Here is an 18,429-nt window from a genome sequence, read left to right on the forward strand (position 1 = left end):
GCTCCCAGTCCTGCTGGAACTAGATGAAGCTGGGCGCTCACCTTTGACTTTTTACCGCCCGAGACAGAACACACCTCACTCTTCCGTTTGCCAGTCGGTTACGTGAACACACCCAGCTACCTGGACCATTCTCTGGTTCCATGTCTTGCTCTTTTGTGAACCTTAGTGTCTCTTTTAAGGACAGTCAGTGCCAGTGGCAGACTTGTCACATCTATGCCCAGGCAGTTCTTCATCTTCTCCATTCCCAAGGGCCTCAAAAGCCACAGGTGTTTGCATTCTGCCCCCCTCACGCAGCCCCTTTCCTCTCCTCTGGCTTAACACGTGAACAGCAGGGCTTCACCGGGTGCCATGACAACTCGGGGCCCGCAGAGACCCAGCATGCAGATTGCTGCCACCATAGTGACTCCATTTGTTCAGTCCTCTCTCTACTTCATGGCTGGTTCCCAGGGCACTGCCCACCTGATCTTACATTTTTGTCACAAGACCTACACTCCTGGATACTATTTTCCGCTCATTTTGCAGGGGACAAAAAAAAAAAGGTATGTTCAGCACCCCAGGCTGTTGGTACAATCAGGCTGATCCGAGGCAGAGGCCCGGGTCTCGGGGAACAGTGCAGCAGGGAGGCTGAGGGGGCTGCAGTGGCAACTGGGAGTATCAACACCACCACCCCCACCCCCCCACCCCACCTGAAAAGCTACCTGGCTGCCAGGATGGACTTGGAAGTTCACTATGTCATAGTGAAGTCATAGGCCCTGCCCCTTTGGGACACTCTGAGATAAAGAGGCCTTTCGCCCTTAGGTCGCTGGCAGCCCGGCTGCTGTCTGACTTGAGTGAGCCTGATGTTGGAGATGGGGCCTGGAGGTAGGCCCTACCTGGTCTTACATACTTTTTTTTTTTTTTAAAGATTTATTTATGTGTGCGTACAGAACTTAGGTGTAGGCCAGAGGTGCAGAGGCGGTGAGAGAATTCACCAGAGACAGAGTGGGGAGCAGAAACAGGTCGACCGTCAAAGTACACTGCTGAGGGGAGCAGCGGGCGGGTCAGGAGAGGTCTGCCGCGCCATGTGGTCACCTCCAAGGCAGGCGGGAATCGAACTCATGCAGAAGTGGCTTTAGCTTCTCAGTGCTGTGCTTTAACCCGCTGCGCCACGAGGGAGTGCCTGGTCTTACCTACTTTTTATTCAATATGTGAGTTCAGTCAAGTTACTTCCCTTTCTTGAGTTCAGCTGCATCATCTTACCAAAAACTGACCCATCTGTGGTTCTGGCTTCTTGGCAGTTGTGCCCAAGGGTAGGACTGGCAGGGCAGCAGCTCCCCTGCTCTGCTGTTTATCAGAAATGCTGTTCTGGGCTCTGGTGTTCACACGCCTGCCTAAGCGGGCAGGGCCGATGTCCAGGCCGCTTGTGACTGAGCTGGGAAGGGGCAACCTGCTCTAGACACAGGAAGCTCTGGACCGGGTGTGTGTGTGTGGGGGGGGGGGGTCCCTCTGAAAACTTGGCCTTGGCGCTGAGGTGCCTTAGTCACAAAAGGATGGTGGCAGCTGCACCTCTGGAGACCACAACAGGTTCCCACAGACTTGTCAGCAAGCTCTTTCCAGACCCATCGAGACAAACACCTGGCACTTAGGGTCTGGAGAGATGGACTGAGTGACTCATCAGCGGGCAGTGCTCAGTAGACCCATTACTGGGCACCATCTCCACACTGTTCCACCCTGGAGTGGGGATCTTGGGACGTGGAGCAGGAAGAAGGGATACATGTGAGCTAGAGCTGCAGGGGCCAAAGGAAGCCCGAGCTCAGCAGACCAGGGCCAGGCTGCATCAGTGCTGCTGACCCCATGAAAGGAAAATACCCTAAGCTCCCTGAACACTGGAAGACTCAACAGGGCTAGGGGGAAAAAGCTAATCCATATACAACAATTTGCAAGAAAAAACACCTGTGGAAAACCTATTTTAGTAATGTGTGCCAATTACAAGTTCTGTAAGCTGCACGCATCTCTACGCTCACGTGCCTACACTAACAATATTATTACCCTGCTCTTAACCCGCCAGGGTCCAGGGCAAACGGCAGACCCTGCGGGCCTCTGCTCTGTCCCAAGCAGCCTTACCTGATGCCGGCAACTGCCTTTAGGACACTTGCACAGTGCTGGGTCCCAACTGTGCTAAGTGATGCCCCAGCCCGTGCACATGCAAGGAAAGCTGGAGTGAACCCCCAGCCAGATGTATGCTCCCCTCTGTGCCTTGCATGAAGGGAAAAGATCCACCCCCAGGCTGTATTTGGGCTTGCTTTATCCCTAAGTATCCCCTGGTCCTGCCTCAGTCGAAGCGTAAATGGCCCTTCCAACACCCCGGGGCCCGCGGGAACACTGGCCTTCGTCTGCTGGTCCACGCACACCTGGAGGGAGGCAGCTGAGCTGAGGCCACACGTGTGCTCCCTGGGGCGCCGTACTGGGCGGTGCTGTGGCTGCGAGGTCTTACGGATTGAGGACATCCTGGGTGCCCATTGCTGGCCCAGGTTGTGAGGCCAAGATGTTGCTCCTAGTTCTGGGCAAAGTGGTCAAAACTCTGGGGGACCTCAGTCTTTTCATTTCCCTCTCCATGTCAGCTCTCTCAGGCTAAGGCTAGGGCTGTGTAGCGTGCACTCACAAACAAGAACGGTCTAATTAGCTCTTACCATTTCAAAGCACTTGATTAATCATTTAAGATGTCTGTGGTGAGCAAGTAAAGGTTTCAGATTACAAGATAAAGCTAACTAAGGGATGAGTGCTGTCAGCTGAGAAGGCCTTTTACTGGTGTTTTTTTCCAGGTCACCTCTCCCCTGGCCTGTGGGCCCCAGAACCCCAATTCCCTGCTCACAACCTGGCTTATGAGTTGCCCCTGGGAATGGCACCCTTAGACCTCAGGACCAGGGGAACTTCTCGTTGGTATGGCTGGTGGCCCTGGAGAAGACCCCAGGGTGTAGTGGACAGAGGGCTGGCATGTTTCCATCTGCCTCACCTACTCCCAGCACAGAGACGAGGAGGGTGGCGAAATCTCACCCGTGGGAGCTGTGCCAGGAGCTGCTCTGCACCCGAGGCCTCCCCAGGACGCCTTACCTAGTCTGGGCATACACACGCTCCCACATGGCGAAGCCCAAGTGCCGGCCCGCTGCAGAGAAGAGCACAGAGGGTTGGTGCCATGGGCTGTTTCGGAGCAGGAGAGATGCCAGGGAAGGGCCCCTGAGTCTGATGTCCAATTCAACTGCAGACTTCTGGGAACAGCTCTTGGCAGGTCAGGCCACTGGCCCTGACTAAACAGGGTGGTCTTGGCCAATGAGACATGAAAAGGTGAGTGGCTAATGGGATGCCTTGACCCATCAGGCTGGCCACTGCGGGGTACTGGACTTCCAAGACAGCAGCCCCTGAAACTCTACTCACCTGGGCACCAACTGCTGAACTTGCAGGGCAGCGCTGCTCCCACCCCTACCTACTGCTCTTTTGCCCTTTCCCTTTTTTTCTGATTAAAAAATAAACTTTTTATTATGAAAATAATTTAGACTTGCAGAGATCGTCTATGTACTGTCCGCCCAGCTTCCCCTAGTGTTTCACATCAGATGTAACTGTGGCTCTGTGGCCTTTGGGCCAGTTCCAGGAAGCCCCATGGCCTGGGTCTGGGGTGCGTGCATTGGTACCATCTCTGCCCTGCTCCCGCTGGCGCCCCAGTACTGCCAGGGACACTTCAGTGCACTCAGGTCCCCTGGCTTTAAATACCCAGGGAGGGTGTCAGGGCTGTCGGGGGGCACACCAACTGGCCAGCAGGCAGTGAGGCGCTGGGGGTGGAGGTGTACTCCAGGGTGCCTTGGCTGTGCAGGGCAGTGTGACACGTGCCCTCCTCGAGTACGAGGGTCCTGAGGTCGTCAGTTGTAAAACACGCCCTTTCTGGCCCGTTCTTAGCTTTCTCCTGAGCTAGTCACACCAGGGACACAGGAGCTGGGAAAACAATTCCCTGTACCCCCCAGACGTACCTTCCTCCCCGCCCGACCCCCTCAGCACTCAGGGGCACAGGTTCTGTCGTGGCTGCCAAGAAAGTCACAGGCTTGGGAAGAGCAGTTGCTCTCGGAAACACCAACTCGGGTTTCCAAGGTACGAAGGGCACTTACCGCCCCGGCTAGGCTGACGTAGCCCTCTCTTCCAGCGTGACGCTGATTATTTCTACCTCTGTAAGCACGGTCTGGGAGTAATGAGCTCGAAGTCCCTATGGCCCCAGTTTTGCACTGTCATGTGAAATAAGCCCTGTCAAAGACAGACAACTCAAATGATGGAGAAAGGTAGCATAGGAAGCAGGGCTGAGGGGCTCTCATTTCCAGACTACATGCCCACAGCCCAGTGGCTCTGACGGGAGGGAAGTGCCAGTGCCCCATCACAGGTGATGGAGCTAAAGGGCGACTGTGGGGGAGAGGGGCGCAAACAGACCCTGGCACATTTGTGAACACCTCAGTAATGGTGGCTGAGGAGACAGCAGGACAACCCCCGCCCCCCTCCTAGCTGGTCGGCCTGTCAACCAGACTATTTCTAAAGGTGGCAGGGAAGGCCTCTACCCCAGGGGCGCAGAGATGACACAGATTATTCAAGGGGGCCCTAACCAGTTTGTCCCTGTCAAGAATGACCTGAGAGCATCAGGGGAACCCAGGGACTAAAGTCATCTGGACAGGTGGCAGTGACAGTCTCCAGGGGCCCCCTGCTGTAGTGACCCCAGTGCTGGAGTGTCCAGGCTGGGCTCTGGCCACTGTGAGAGAGGACTGTCTTGAACATGGGCCACCTCTCCAGGTTGGGCTCACGCAACACTGACTTACCAGAGCCCTCGAGCCAGAAGGGCCTGAGTGCGGCGCTTCCAGGTGGTCACGCGTGCAGAGCCTCTGGGTGGTCACACGCCTTAAGTCCCTGACCTGTGAAATGGGAATGTTGTGACCTCTCATCGCAAGGTTACTGGCAGGGACAAGTCAGGTCATGTTCCCGTCTAAAGCTGTCTTCGTGACTCAGCTTCCCTTGTGGTGGGTTTGTCTCGCAGAGCAAGGCCCTGTGTTACTGGATAGGCCAACTGAAAGCAGGGCAGGGGTGTCTCTGTGGAGGGGAGGGGGCCGTGATATGGTGATATGAAGGGAGAACCCAGAGAAGATGCTTGCTGACCAGCGCATCCCAGCTACCACTCTACCAGCCTCCAGACAGAAAAGCTGCCAACAGAGGGGTCTAAAAGTTACCTAGTTTCTTACTAAATGACCCCAGGTAGATGTGTGTTACTTTACTAGAAAATAAGTGAAACTGCTTAAGTAAAGACTGGTAATGAGCTGTTTGACAGTACAGATAATGTAGTGAGAAAAAAACTCATCTTGGGATTTTTACTGGCAGAATAAAAAATAACCCATGTTCCCCCCACAGGAACACAGCGCTAGCCGCCTGGTGTGCACTGAAGCCCAACTTCCCTAGGGCTTGTCACGCAGGGAGGGATGAAGGCGGAGAAGGGCAAGAGGCTGTACCTGGTCTGCTGGGTGCTCCGGGCTGGCTCGCCCTCCTTGGCCTGGGCGCGCCCGCCTGCGCTAGTCCACACTCACGCGCCTCTCTCTTCCCCCTCCAGTGTACGTGGTAGAAGACCAAAGAAGGGATGACCTGGGCCCTTCCACCTGCCTCACGGCCTGCTGGACTGCTCTGTGTTGCTGCTGTCTCTGGGACATGCTCACCTGACCAGCCCGGCCCTCGGTCCTGCCAGCTCTGCCACCACCTCGACAGGTGTGCTGCCCCCACCTCTGATTGCTGAAATAAATGACTAGCTCCGCAGACACTTCTACCTTCCACACCGTGGGATTCTAGATTAGCAGGGGTTGCTGCTGTTTAATTCAGTGACTTGATCTTTTTAAGGCTAAAAATCCATTTCTTATTGGCCTTTCACAAATGTGCTAAATGACTTTCATTTTTTGTTTATGGCCAAAGGCTTGTTATGAAATATATATTTATAATTTGAAAATTATGCTGTCAAGGTAGCGAAAAGATATACCACTGAATGATTTCTCTGCTAACACCCTGTATGTTTCAATAAATTTGTCTAAGCGTCAACTGTCTCCATTACTCCAGACAGAACCCAAGCCCAGGCCCCTCCTACCCAGGCGCGTGGCCACTGCTCACCAAGGCTAGAGGCTGCTACCCAGCGCAGGAGGTGCAATGTGGGTGCCATGAGGAAGGCAGGTTCTGAGGTTGGCAGCATCCGCAGCCGCTTGTGCATGGGGCCCCGCTGAGCTAGCACTGTCTCCGGTCCCATTCAGAGGTGGACTCAACCCGGGAGTTGTCCCTGCTTTTACCCAGAATCCAGGAAAGGGCCTGCTCTGGAAGGAGAGAGGAGCCCAGGGCAGGCCTCAGGCTGACTCTTCCTGCTGTCCCCCTCACTCCATCTCAGCTTTGGCCACAGGGTGGCGCTGAGCTGCCATAGCAGGGACTGGGCCTTTCCTTCTTCAGCTCACACCACCCTCCCTGCAGAGTGACAGTGCTGTCAAACACTTAACTACCGCTTCCCTCTGACTGACAGACAAAAGCCATGATTTTTTTCACCTGACTTCTGTAGTGTAAATGGTCCCACCAGAGCTGACTTCAGGCTACCACGTGATGTCCTGGCCGTGGACTAGGAAGGAGAAGCGCACGGTCATGTAGTATTTCCTCCATCCAGATTAAACAGGCTATTGCCCTCAAAAATAGATAATGGCCAGATTTAGTCTATTAGGGAGGGATACGTTTTAAATATTTATTACCCTTGTTTTTAACATAACTTGATGGGGAATATACATAATTTAAATTTCAAAATAATGGCTATGTTTAAATAATCACTAGTTGCAACAAAATTACTAAAAATGGGACAACTGGCTCTCCAACCAGGGAGAGCTAGCTCCACCATCCCTCAGCTCCGAGGAGACAACCTTGGGGTGATGGTGCTCCTTATGACACTGGCCAAGGGAGACTAGTTAGGGCAGGCTGCTGGCTTATTACTGAATTTTCTCCTGGAATATTTGGGAAGAAGCAAGGAAAGAATTGTTGACTCCACAGAGGAGCTGCTATTGTGGTCACTTACGTCCAGCGCATGATGCCTCAGACTCTTCTTTATCTGCATACTACATGGAGGCTCAGAGGTTGAGGATACTCAAAGGAACAGAAAAGAAAGGGGGCAGAGGGTGGGCTTCAACGCACCAACACCTGGAGGCGACGGAAGGGCTGTGGAGGGCAGCGCCTGCCTCTCGTCCTCAGTTCTCGTCGTCGGCTCAAGAATAGCAGACTCCTTAGCAGAGTGGGATGCCTTTATTGGCCTGACCAGCACGCCTAGCAGGAGGCTCGGGAAAGCTCCCCTAGCTGTCCTCTGCCCTCTTGGGGAGGTTGGACTTACCCCTAGGGTAAAGGAGTGTCAGGCTGGACCAGGATAAAAAAATACAGGGCTAGGATCTGAAAAGAAGCTCGGGGTGATGTAGAAAAGTCAGGGTTACCACACATTCACATTAAATGTCCGTCAGGGCAGAACAAAAGTTGATGCCCCCACAGGCCCCTCTGCCCTTGCCAGGAACAGAAGGGCAAAAAGGAAGAGCTTCCCCCAGAGGTCTCCTACTGTGCCCTACGAGCCATCAGCATCTCCCGGATGTTGTCTTCCGCTTCCTTCACACTCCGCTCCAGGTAGGACTTTTTCTGCTGCAACATGAGAAAGAAAGGTATGTGAGCAACAAAGTGATGGGTCAGGCTGGCAGAGACAGCTTTTTGCTCAACAACGATGGCATCTCTTCTGCAATCATTGGCTTCCAGGAGTACCTGGCCAGAGTGGCACCCCCCCACGGGTAGGAGGGGAGGTCACTTGGCATAGGAAGCAGAAACGCTGTGTTAGACTGACAGCAGTACTCTTTCCCCAAAAGGAAGCAGACTCTAAAAACAGGCGTCTCAGTACATAAAGTTATACCAGACAGACAAAGGCCAGGAAATTCCAGGACAACGCTCCAGCCCCACAACAGACCGTCTCTCAAGGTTTTCCACGGCCCGGGCCAGGCGCCTAGCCACTGCCGAGGCAGGATGGAGAGTCCCCGCGCTCGGTCCGGAGAAGACTGGCAAGTACCAAGTTGTATCACACATCTCACTAAGACAGATGAGTCAGAATGAAATCTGCTTTTCTGCTGAAACTACCGCCTGCCAGGAATCCAGGACAATGAGACACGGAGTAAAGCAGACCTTTCGGAAGTTATCCCCAGCCCATCTGGGTCCTAAATTAAAATCTCAATTTACACAAAGACCTTTGACTACTTTCAGAGCCACATCTGGACCAGAATTACAAAAGATTAGTCAAAGGAAATGATGTCTGTGCATCATTTGTTCTGTGGCCACCTCAGAAGCAGGGTGTCTTCACCCATCTCTGCCTGGCGACACAGCTGTGGCTGCACTCCCTCGTAACAACACGAGACAAAGTCTCCCTTTCTGACGCTCTCCGGACGACACCGAGGTATGAGGTATGACCAAGCTGCACTGAAGCCACATGCAGAGCCCTGCCCATGAGCCCAGGGGGCCTCTGCATCCAACCCCCCACTTCTGGCTCCTCCTCCCAAGCAGCCTCGGAATCCCTCTTCCCCTCAGACCACTAAAGTGCCTTGGGGCGGGGGGGCAGTCAGGCAGCTGAGCTGCCTAGTCTGATGGGTTTGCCTGGAAACTCATCCCCAACCACGGAGACAGGAAAAGCGCTGCCAATGCTTCTATCTCTGCAGCGCGTCACTATAATCTCTGCCCTCGGCAGACTAGCTCGTCCCTTCTCTGTCCAGGTATCTATTCAGTGCATTCAGGGACTCTCATCCGGTAAGAGCCAAATACTGTGGGGTCTACCTGACTCTATCGCTTCTTGTGTGAGCCTGATTCCTGCTTATCTTTGCCTAACTTCAAATTTCCTCACACTGTAAGGAGCCCCATTGCTACTCGTCCCCACCTGTCCAACTGCGCAGAGCATCCAGGAAACAATAGGAGCGCCATAAAAACTCAGTGACCATGATCACTCAACAGCCACAAACGTAGATTGTTGCTAAGGAGCTCTGCTGTTTAATTACACTGCTAAACCTGATACTGTAATATCAGAATGGGAACTTAAACTTCCTTTGATAAACTTCCTTTGATAAATAACCCTCAGACTTCACTTGCGGTGAGTTAAAAAGTGGCAAGTACTAGTAACTTCTGACACACCACTGAAGAATGTATGGACTGGGTGTTGCACAGAAGGGCAGGACAGCTAGCCAGGAGTGCCAAGCACCATCTGGGTAGCTCCTGGGTCCCAGCCCCGTGGAGGCCTAAGGAAAAGTGAGCAGAGCAAGCACATTCTACTCCTGCAGTCCTGCCAGCCAGGGTCAGGACGCAGGTCTGTGGTGCACCATCTCCGCTGCACCCGCTGGCTGAACCTTCCGCCTGGAATGTCTCCCCACTGCATGGGCTCTGGCCAATCAAATCTAAGTCCTAATTCTCAGCTTTCAGATCTTTCCTTCTGTAACATCTTTCAGTTTCAGGATTTTTTTCATGATTTTTACCATGCATGCCCCGAAGCCTTCAAGTGTTAAAATAATATAAAAATGGGGCCCTCCCTGATGGTGCAACAGGTTAAAGCAGCACCACGAAGCTCACCATAGCTGCTTCACCGCAAGTTCGATACCCGGCCAGGGAGGTGACCCACATGGCGTGGCAGACCTCACCAGTCTTGCCCACTGCTCCCCTCAGCAGTATACTTTGTCAGTCTGCCTGTTGTGTTACCTACTCTAGCTCTGGTGAATCCTCTCACCCCTGTACCTCTGGCCTATACCCCAGTTCTATATGCATAAATAAATAAATCCCCCCCCAGCAGTATACAGTCCCCCAGCCTAGAGGGAACCGTAAATGCATTTCAAAAGAAATACACAAGTCATCCTCAAAACACATCCAAGCCTAGAACCCAGCCTAAAGCATGGGGGTAAGGGGGAAGGAGTGGAGGGGGACGGGTGTTTAACGCCATTTCACAAAACGAAAGGTTGAAATCCTAAGCCCCAGCATCTGCGGGTGTGTCCTTATTTGGAAATACAGTTTTTGCAGAAGCAACCAAGATAAGGGAGGCTATACAAAGGCGGGGGCTGAGTTTGTGGTGGAGTCTGAAAGGAGGAATGCCCTTAACGACAAGGAAGCACTAGGAGAGTTGGCCACCAGCAGAAGCTAAGTGGAGAGAAGGAAGGATTCTTTCCCAACCATTCTAAAGCAGCCATAACCTCATACTATCTTTAGTTTAGATTTCTAGCCTCCAAAACTAAGCTCAGTTTGTGGTAAGTTTTTATATAGCCCCTGAAACGAGGTATGCCCTCGTCCCCACCCCACATGGTCCATCCCAAGGTTCTTCTGGACCCACTATGAACTGTAGAGGCCTAGGTAAGGATTCCTAAAAGCTAATGCTACACTGAGCCTCTACTTATCCCCAAAACAATTGTGGCAGAATTGATCCAAATACTAATGAAACCATCAGAGAAGACAAAACGAACCAATGATTAAGTCAAACTTTTTCTTCCTTGTATCTCTAGTGCTTCTTCCTAGAACTACTTAGTCAAGCCAAAAATTCTGTTAACCCCAGTCTTCCCCATTTCTATGAACGGCATATCTGTTCTCAAAGTTGCTTAAGACAAAAACTTTAGTGTCATCTTCGAATCTTTTGATATCTGGTCAGTAAATAATCCTGTTAGCACAATCTCATAATATATCTAAAATCTGAACTGCCGTGAATAACCTGGGGGGCTCTTTCCTTCCGCTGTTCACCCCTTCAGTCTCTTATCCACACAGCAGCCAGCATCACCTTTTAACACTTAAAATCCTCAACAGCCACGTAGACCGTTTTGTTCTCAGCTGACTCTCTGACTTCCCTCTGCCTCCCTTCCCCAAGTCCTCACTCATTCATCTCCAGACGGTCTGTCCTCCAGCTGTTCCTCCAACCCCCAGGGACTGGGGCACTGCTGCCTTCTGGCTCTCTGCAGGAACAGCCACATTACTCACCTCCTTGCTTCCTATTCTCCATAACACCTAGCAGAATCTGTTTCCCTCATGAGACATGAGCTCTGCCTGCAATACTGCCCCAGTGTCTGGAAGTATGACTGGTATGTAATAGAAACCCAGGACTTGTGGGATGGGAAACTGATTAGGGGAATGGTGTCTCACTGAATTACTTGCACACACCTCTCCTTTATACTTCTCCGTCCCAACATGAGTGGATGAGGACATCCACTAGAGGAAGCAAAAGCAGAAACTGACCACTGTCCCTCAAGAGGGTCTTCCATCTTTTGGCCTCTAACCTCTGCCCCTGGACATCCACAGGATTAGAATGAACTTCACTGATCCCACTAACAGAACAGGCCCTCAGGGTCAAGTCCTTACCCTTAATCAGGTTAACTTAGAAAACAAACTATCCCAATTCCCCATGTCCTGGAATGAGAACTTCTTGAGAAACTGTTCCATCCCGTGTTTTGCCCAGGCTACTCGGAGCTGCAGGGGATAAATACTGCTGTGTAAACTCCAGTTGCATTTTAAACCTATAACTTCCATCAGGAGTCCCAGGAAGGCGTTCCCCAACTTCTGTCTCGCTGAGCATGCGCCCTCAAAACCAAAGGAAATTCTCTGGTGCCATCAACACAGAGCTCTGAGCACAATGACATGGGACCTTGTCCCCACGTCAAGTTCTGAGATTTCCTGGGGTGCCATTTTTGGAACTATTGCTCACCAGTGAGGTTCTTCTTTCTGTGAGTTGACAGGGCTGGTGTTCATCTCATCCTCTCACCAAGGAAAAAGATGCAAGTCCCTAGAACTTTTCTGACATGACAGAATTTCTCAAGTAGGCTCCTGAGGTAATTCATCTTGTGATACTACCTCTATATTTTTTTTCTAGAAACTCTGTCTCCTTTTTTCTCTAAACTAGTATTTTTTCTGTTTGTCATTCTTGGGTAGTAGAAAAAAGTTTCCCCCTCACCTTGTTTCCCTGTTGGTAAATTGTCAGTACCACCGTGTCCCCATGCTCCCTTAGTCAAGACTCCTTTCCTCAAATGAAGAAAAGACAAAACAGGTAAAATGGAACTTGGGGGAGGCAGGAGACATGGCAGATAAAAGGAGACTTGTGCCTTGTCCCTGGCCTCCAACCCAGACCACAGGGCCGGAGACAGGGCAGTCTTGCCTCCCTCCTGCCCTGAGGTCCTCCGAGATGTGCACTAAGAGACCCTCTACTAAGGCCCGTGTTTCTGACCCTGAGTTTGATATGCTCTGGCCACACACTTCTTTCTTGTGCTGAATCTATAGCTACCAGCTTGTGCAGGCCCTAGTCAACTTCAAATTCGACTTAAAAAAAAAAAAAAATCCGAGGCAAAAGCTACCCTCTCCCTGTCTCTTCCATGACCTCCAAATTAAAAACCCAGGGTCCTCACCGATTCTCAAATTCTACCAGTTTGCAAAAACTAATAAAACAGCCAGAGGATGCTAGCTGCCCACAATGGGTGAGCTTAGCAAGAAGACAAGAATTCACTGAAATCTGAGGAGGCAGCCTTGGCAAATAGGGTGATATGTGAAGAAGGCAAGTCAACATGAGGAGGAAGAGAAAAAAAGACAGTGAGGGGGAAAGTCTGAGAAGTCAGAAAGGGCACTGAGCAGAAGCACAGTGCTGCGATGAGCAGTGGCAAAGCGACTGGCAGCAAGTGCTGTGCCCGCCCCAGGGACGAGCAGGAAGCACCAGGGCAGGAGAGGCAGGCCAGAACAGACCCAACAGACAAGAGGCCCATAGGTTCCTGTCCCCTGGCACCTCAACTAGGGACATACATGACGATTAAGGACTCAACTGGCTGGGAGACAGATTCAAACCAAACCAGCAAATTCTGGGCCTCAAGCAGGAGAATAAGGAGGAAAAATAAAAATGGATTATTATCATACGGAGAACTGATGAAACTCAACAAAAATAAACAAACCCATCAAAAAATGGGCAGTAGAGCTAAAAAGACACTTCTCCAAAGAGGAAATGCAGATGGCCAACAGGCATCACTCATAAAAAGGGAGATGCAAATTAAAACCACAATGAGATACCACCTCACCCCAGTGAGAATGGCACATCTTCAAAAAACTAGCAACAACAAATGTTGGCGAGGATGTGGAGAAAAAGGAACTCTCCTGCACTGCTGGTGGGAATGCAAACTAGTACAACCACTATGGAAAACTGTTTGGAGGTTCCTCAAACTGCTAAACATGGAGCTTCCCTACGACCCAGCAATCCCACTCCTAGGTATCTACCCAAAAGACACAAAAACACTGATTGAAAAAGATACTTGTATCCCCATGTTTATTGCTGCTTTATTTACAATTGGAAAAACATGGAAGCAGCCCAAATGCCCAAAAGTAGATGACTGGATTAGAAAGATGTGGTACATATATACAATGGAATATTACTCAGCAACCGAAAAAGAGAAACACATGTCTTTTGCAGCAACTTGGATGGAGCTGGAAAAGATCATGCTTAGTGAGATAAGCCAGAAAGAGAAAGAAAAATACCGGATGGTGTCACTCATAGCAGGAGTATAATGGACCAGGCGAGAAAATAACAAAAATAATGAACAACCATATACCAGAGACATTTTGTGGGGGGTGGAGTGGGGAATGGGATAAAAAACGGGGTGGGGGGGAGGGAAACACACGGAACTATGGTGGTGGCACAGGGGTGATTTGGTGATGGGAAACCCCAAGGGATTACAATCGAGATGGAAAAAAAATGTGCAAAATGATGTAAAAATAAACTTTGTAATTAAAAAAAAGGATTATTATCTTATCTTTTAGGAAGTGCTTTCAAAATCTCTCTCAGAGGTTCCTCTGGTAAAAGAGAGAGAAAGGGCTGGCTCCACAGAGCAATGACTTGCTTTTCCCAGGGGTTCTGTTACCTGCTAAGAAACTCTGTTCTACATGGGGTTAGGTCCCAGAGCCTCACCCACAGTCACCTGCTCAGCCTGCCCAAGACAATCCTCTCCTTGAGCACCTTGTAAGAGAGAGAAACTGAGTTGGGGGCGGCAAGGATTCCTCTTTCCTCCCAACAGCAGTGTGGGGCCCCTTAGTCCCCCTCGGGCTGAAGTCAACTCTACCCCACTGTCGCCTTCCCTAATCTATACGCCTCTCTTAAGTCCCAGAAAAACCCAGTCCCCATCACACAACTCTGGCCAAAAGGTAATAGGGCTGTTCTTGGCTACAGGCTGGGGGAGACTGGCAGCTGCTCCCATGTGTACGGTGCTAATGAGGTTTCCCCCACAGAATCTTTGCACTTTAGACTGTGAGCACCAGGTCTAAAGGGAAGAGGACAGTGAATCATGGCAACTGAGAAGTAGCCGAAATATGAACACTGGGCTCAGAGAAGATGAAGTGGAGAAGGAGCCTGATCTCTACCTTAAATATCTAAAGTGATGGCTCTTAATGTGTCCCCTGGACCACTGACACCAGCATCACCTGGGAACTTGCTAGAAATTCAGTCCCAGGCCTCAACCAGCCCCACAACCTCTGTTTTCACAAGCTCTCCAAGTTGATTCTGAGAACCACTCAGCTGGAAAACCTAAAGTTTGAGAATCTCTATTCAAAGTTGGGAAGTCAGCAAACTTTTCAGGACAGTAAATATTTTAAACTTTGTGGGGTTGGCTGTCTCTGTCACAACCGCCACAGTCAGTTCTGCCAGTGCGAAAGTGGCCAAGGAAGAAGCGTAAACAAACAGAGTATGGAGTGTGGAGTGACCGAGTGGGCAAGCCGTGTTCCCACAACAAAACCAGGCGGCAAGTGGGATCTGGCCAGCAGGCTGCCGCTCGCCAACCTCTGTTTTTAGAAAAGAGAAGTCCTTAGGGCAGAAGTGAGTCCAGCAGATAGAACTATTTCGGAGATTTTAGACTTTGATAAAAACTGCCTAACAAAAACCTTAAGCATCCATTCACCGTTCATGCAGTCCACTACCAGACCCAAACCCTGGTGCTTGAAGCTGCTTCCCCTCCTGCTGCTGCCGTGACCAGTGCCAGCTTGCGGCACTGAGTGGCTGGCGCCCTCTACTCTGCCCCTCTGTGGTCCTCATGAGCAGCTGCAACAAGAAAGCAGAGGGTCCATGCAGGCCCATGACGTATTCTCTTCTCACAATTTCTTTACCAAACCACCTCAGTCCCATGGCCCATGGTCATACCCTGGGGGTCTCTCCACGCAGTCCCTGCTCCACCTCCAGAATGTCACGTTCACACCACTACTTCACGATTTCCAGGTAACCTCTACCTGACACTCTCAAGCACAACTTTTCCTTGTTCATTACCTTTCATGCCCTTCTCCCATCCTACCTAGCTTTGCTTTCACAGTACTTCACTTCTATTTACTCCCCAGAAACATCCTTTCCTCTGCGCACTTGGTAAAATGCCACCTAAATTAAACCCACCCATTTACGTAGGGATGCATGTCTGCACCTGGACCACCAGACTCTGCTGAATGATTTCACTCAAAACCAGAACCATGAATCTGAAATGGGCACTTTCTGGAAAATCTACTAAACTCTGTCAATATGTTCACTACTCTGTACTCCAAAAGAACTATTTTAATACACTTCTCATCTCCTCAAATCTCCTACTGTCTCTCCCCATCTTATTCCAAACATGCTGTGAAAATCCCAGATTGCTGACCTGGTGAGAATTCTCTCTTCTTGCCACTACCAAATCCACCCAACCTACACCAATAAGGGAACTTTCTTCTGTCCCTATTACTAAAATGGGAAGAGTGCTCTTGCTCCTATCAAAACACAACCCTTCCCCTGGGCCACCCCCACTTGCTTTTTCAAAACCTTCACCCCTCTGCCCCCATTTATCCTTTCTTCTTCTTAACCTTTAAGTTCTCTTTTTCTTCCAGAAAAAGAGAGACATAATTGGTGAGACATAATTAAACCTTTTTTTTGACCTCACGTTCCCCTGTGAGTACTGTGCCCCCTTCCATTCTCAGCAAAATTTCTCAAACCAGCTGTTTTTAGTAACTGCCTCCACTTCATTCCTTCCCCCCCCCCCAATGTTTTTAAAAAGATGTATTTATTTGTGCATGCAAGAACTGGGGTGTAGGCCAGAGGTGTTGAGCGGATTCACCAGTGGAGGTGGGGAACAGAACAGGTAGACCTCTGAAGTACAATGTTGAGGGGAGCAGCAGGCGGGACAGGAGAGGTGTGCAGAGCCATGTGGGCCAGCTCCCTGGTGGGGATCAGACACCTCCATCCCTGCTTCCATCTATTCCACTGAACTGATGGTGGTTTAGGTCACCAATGATGTCTGTGTCACCCAGAGCAGTGGCTACTTCTCTATTCTCTTACTCAACCCACACTTACTCATCAATAGCATCTGGCACAATTTTTGCAATACCCTCTTCTCTTAGCTTCATGATGCCACACTCTTGTTTTCTTCCTCCATCACTGGCAACTCTTTCTAACTTCTGTTTTTTGAACTCCTCTGTTTGGCTTCTACATGTTGCATTTTCCAGGAAATTGTCCTAGAGCTTTTCGTTTCCCTTTTACACTCGCTTAGGAACTCTCATCTAGTCTCATGGTTTTAAACATGATTATAATGACTCAGAAATTTGTATCTCCAATTCCAACCTCTATTTCCAGATAAACTACCCAGTTGCCTATAAACTATGTCCTCTTGGTTGTCAAACCCAAACTTAACATACCTAAAACAAGCACAACTGCATTACAGTTACTGCTTCCCCCTCCCAGTCATCTCCATTTCAGAAAATGGTACTAATCCAATTGCTCAAAGCCCATATCCCTCATCCAAACCAATAGCAAGTCTTCATTAATATACAATTTCACTGCTACTACCCTAGTTCAAATCTCCATCATTTCTTCCCTAGGCCTCTGTAATGGTTTTTTTTTTTAACCATTTATTTAATTATTCATATAAGAACGGGGGTGGAGGCCAGAGGTGTAGGGCAAAGGGTGAGAGGGCTCACCAGAAACAGAGTGGGGAGCAGAACAGTCAGATGTTTGAAATACAGTGCTGAGGGGAGCAGTAGGTGAAATGGGAGAGGTCTGCTGCGCCATGTGGGTCACCTGCGTGGCCAGGGAACAAACTCATACTGCAGTGGTTGCTGACTGCTTGATAGTGTTTAGACTTAACCACTTGTGCCACCAGGGAGGTCCTTCACAGATATTTTAAAACATAAATCAGGTTACTTTCTGATAAAATCCTCTAACAGCCCATGGCACTTGAAATCCAAACTCCTCACTCTGGGCAAAAAGTCCCTCTATGACCTCATCCCTGCCAACCACGACAGTCTTGTTACCACTATTACCAATTTTTACTTGTTTAAACAACTCCACCAAACTTACTCCGACCTTAAGACATTTACTATCCATGCCGTCCACCTGGAATGATACTGTGAAGTGGCTGCTGCTTCTTTTCATTTAGTGAAAGTGTTACTTTTCTGAGTGGTCTTTCCTGATTAGTCAACAAAAGGAAATTCCCAGTAATTCTCTCTGTAGTCACTTTTACTACATTATATTTTATTACTTATTTCCTTATTGTCTATATCTGAATGTAAGCTCTACAGAATAATGGTCCTGTGTGACTTGGTTAATGCTTCCTCCCCAAACCAAGAAGTGACAAAGCATTCTTCTGTTCATTATTTACTGATACCAAATATATATCAGGTCCAAAAAGCACTAGAATTAGAGCAGTGAGCAAGTCACACCCTTATTCGTATAGATTACCCTATTGCTGTGCACATGGAAATATAACCACTATTGTACTAAGGGATCAGAGGGAAGAGCACAGTGACTAATGGAAGAAACGTGATAGAATCAAGAAGTCACAAAAGCACTTATAACTAGCACTGAAGGATGAGTAGGAATTAAACAAGTGGCGAGACTAGAGTAGAGTGGAAGAGTGCAATTCCAGGCAAGTGGAGCAGCTTACCAAGTGTGTGCCTGGTGTGTCTGGTAGCCTGCATGATAGCCAGTAAGACTGAAGTATGAGAGAGGTTAAGGGAAAGAGGGAGAGAGAGACAAAGAGGGATGCCACAGAAGGGTAAGACTGGTGAGGCTGATCAGATAAGGCAAGATCTTAAACCCAGTTAAAGATTTGGTATTTATCCTGAAGACAATGGAAAGCCACTGCGTTTTAAGCAGGCATGACAAACAGCAAATTTCCATTCAAAACAAAATACCACTGGCTGCAACAGAGAGGATGAATTAGAGCGGAGCCTCCCCCAGAAAGTCTAGTGAGTCATGAATGGGTCATGGTGTGCCCAAGATATATCCCTTTAGTCTTAAGAGTGGCAGAGCGGGTTCAAGGCAGTCAACCACACCCTCCCCACCCCCCTTGGGCACAGTTCCCTCCAATTATCAGTACCCTTATCCATTTACCCCAGTAAATCACGCAAATA

General features: G+C 49.7%; 1 protein-coding gene across 1 annotated transcript in view; it reads right to left on the reverse strand.

Annotated features, from left to right (window-relative positions):
* Positions 1–7,293: 7,293 nt before the first annotated feature.
* Positions 7,294–18,429, reverse strand: part of PFDN1 (prefoldin subunit 1) — a 53,601-nt gene continuing 42,465 nt past the window's right edge. Inside the window, exon 4 of the mRNA XM_004686797.2 lies at positions 7,294–7,689. Within this exon, the coding sequence (XP_004686854.1) occupies positions 7,606–7,689 (84 nt within the window). The 3' untranslated portion in view covers positions 7,294–7,605. The remainder of the gene's footprint in view (positions 7,690–18,429) is intronic.

The sequence above is a fragment of the Condylura cristata genome, unplaced genomic scaffold, assembly GCF_000260355.1.
Source record: "Condylura cristata isolate star-nosed mole 26May11 unplaced genomic scaffold, ConCri1.0 scaffold00021, whole genome shotgun sequence".
NCBI lineage: Eukaryota > Metazoa > Chordata > Mammalia > Eulipotyphla > Talpidae > Condylura > Condylura cristata.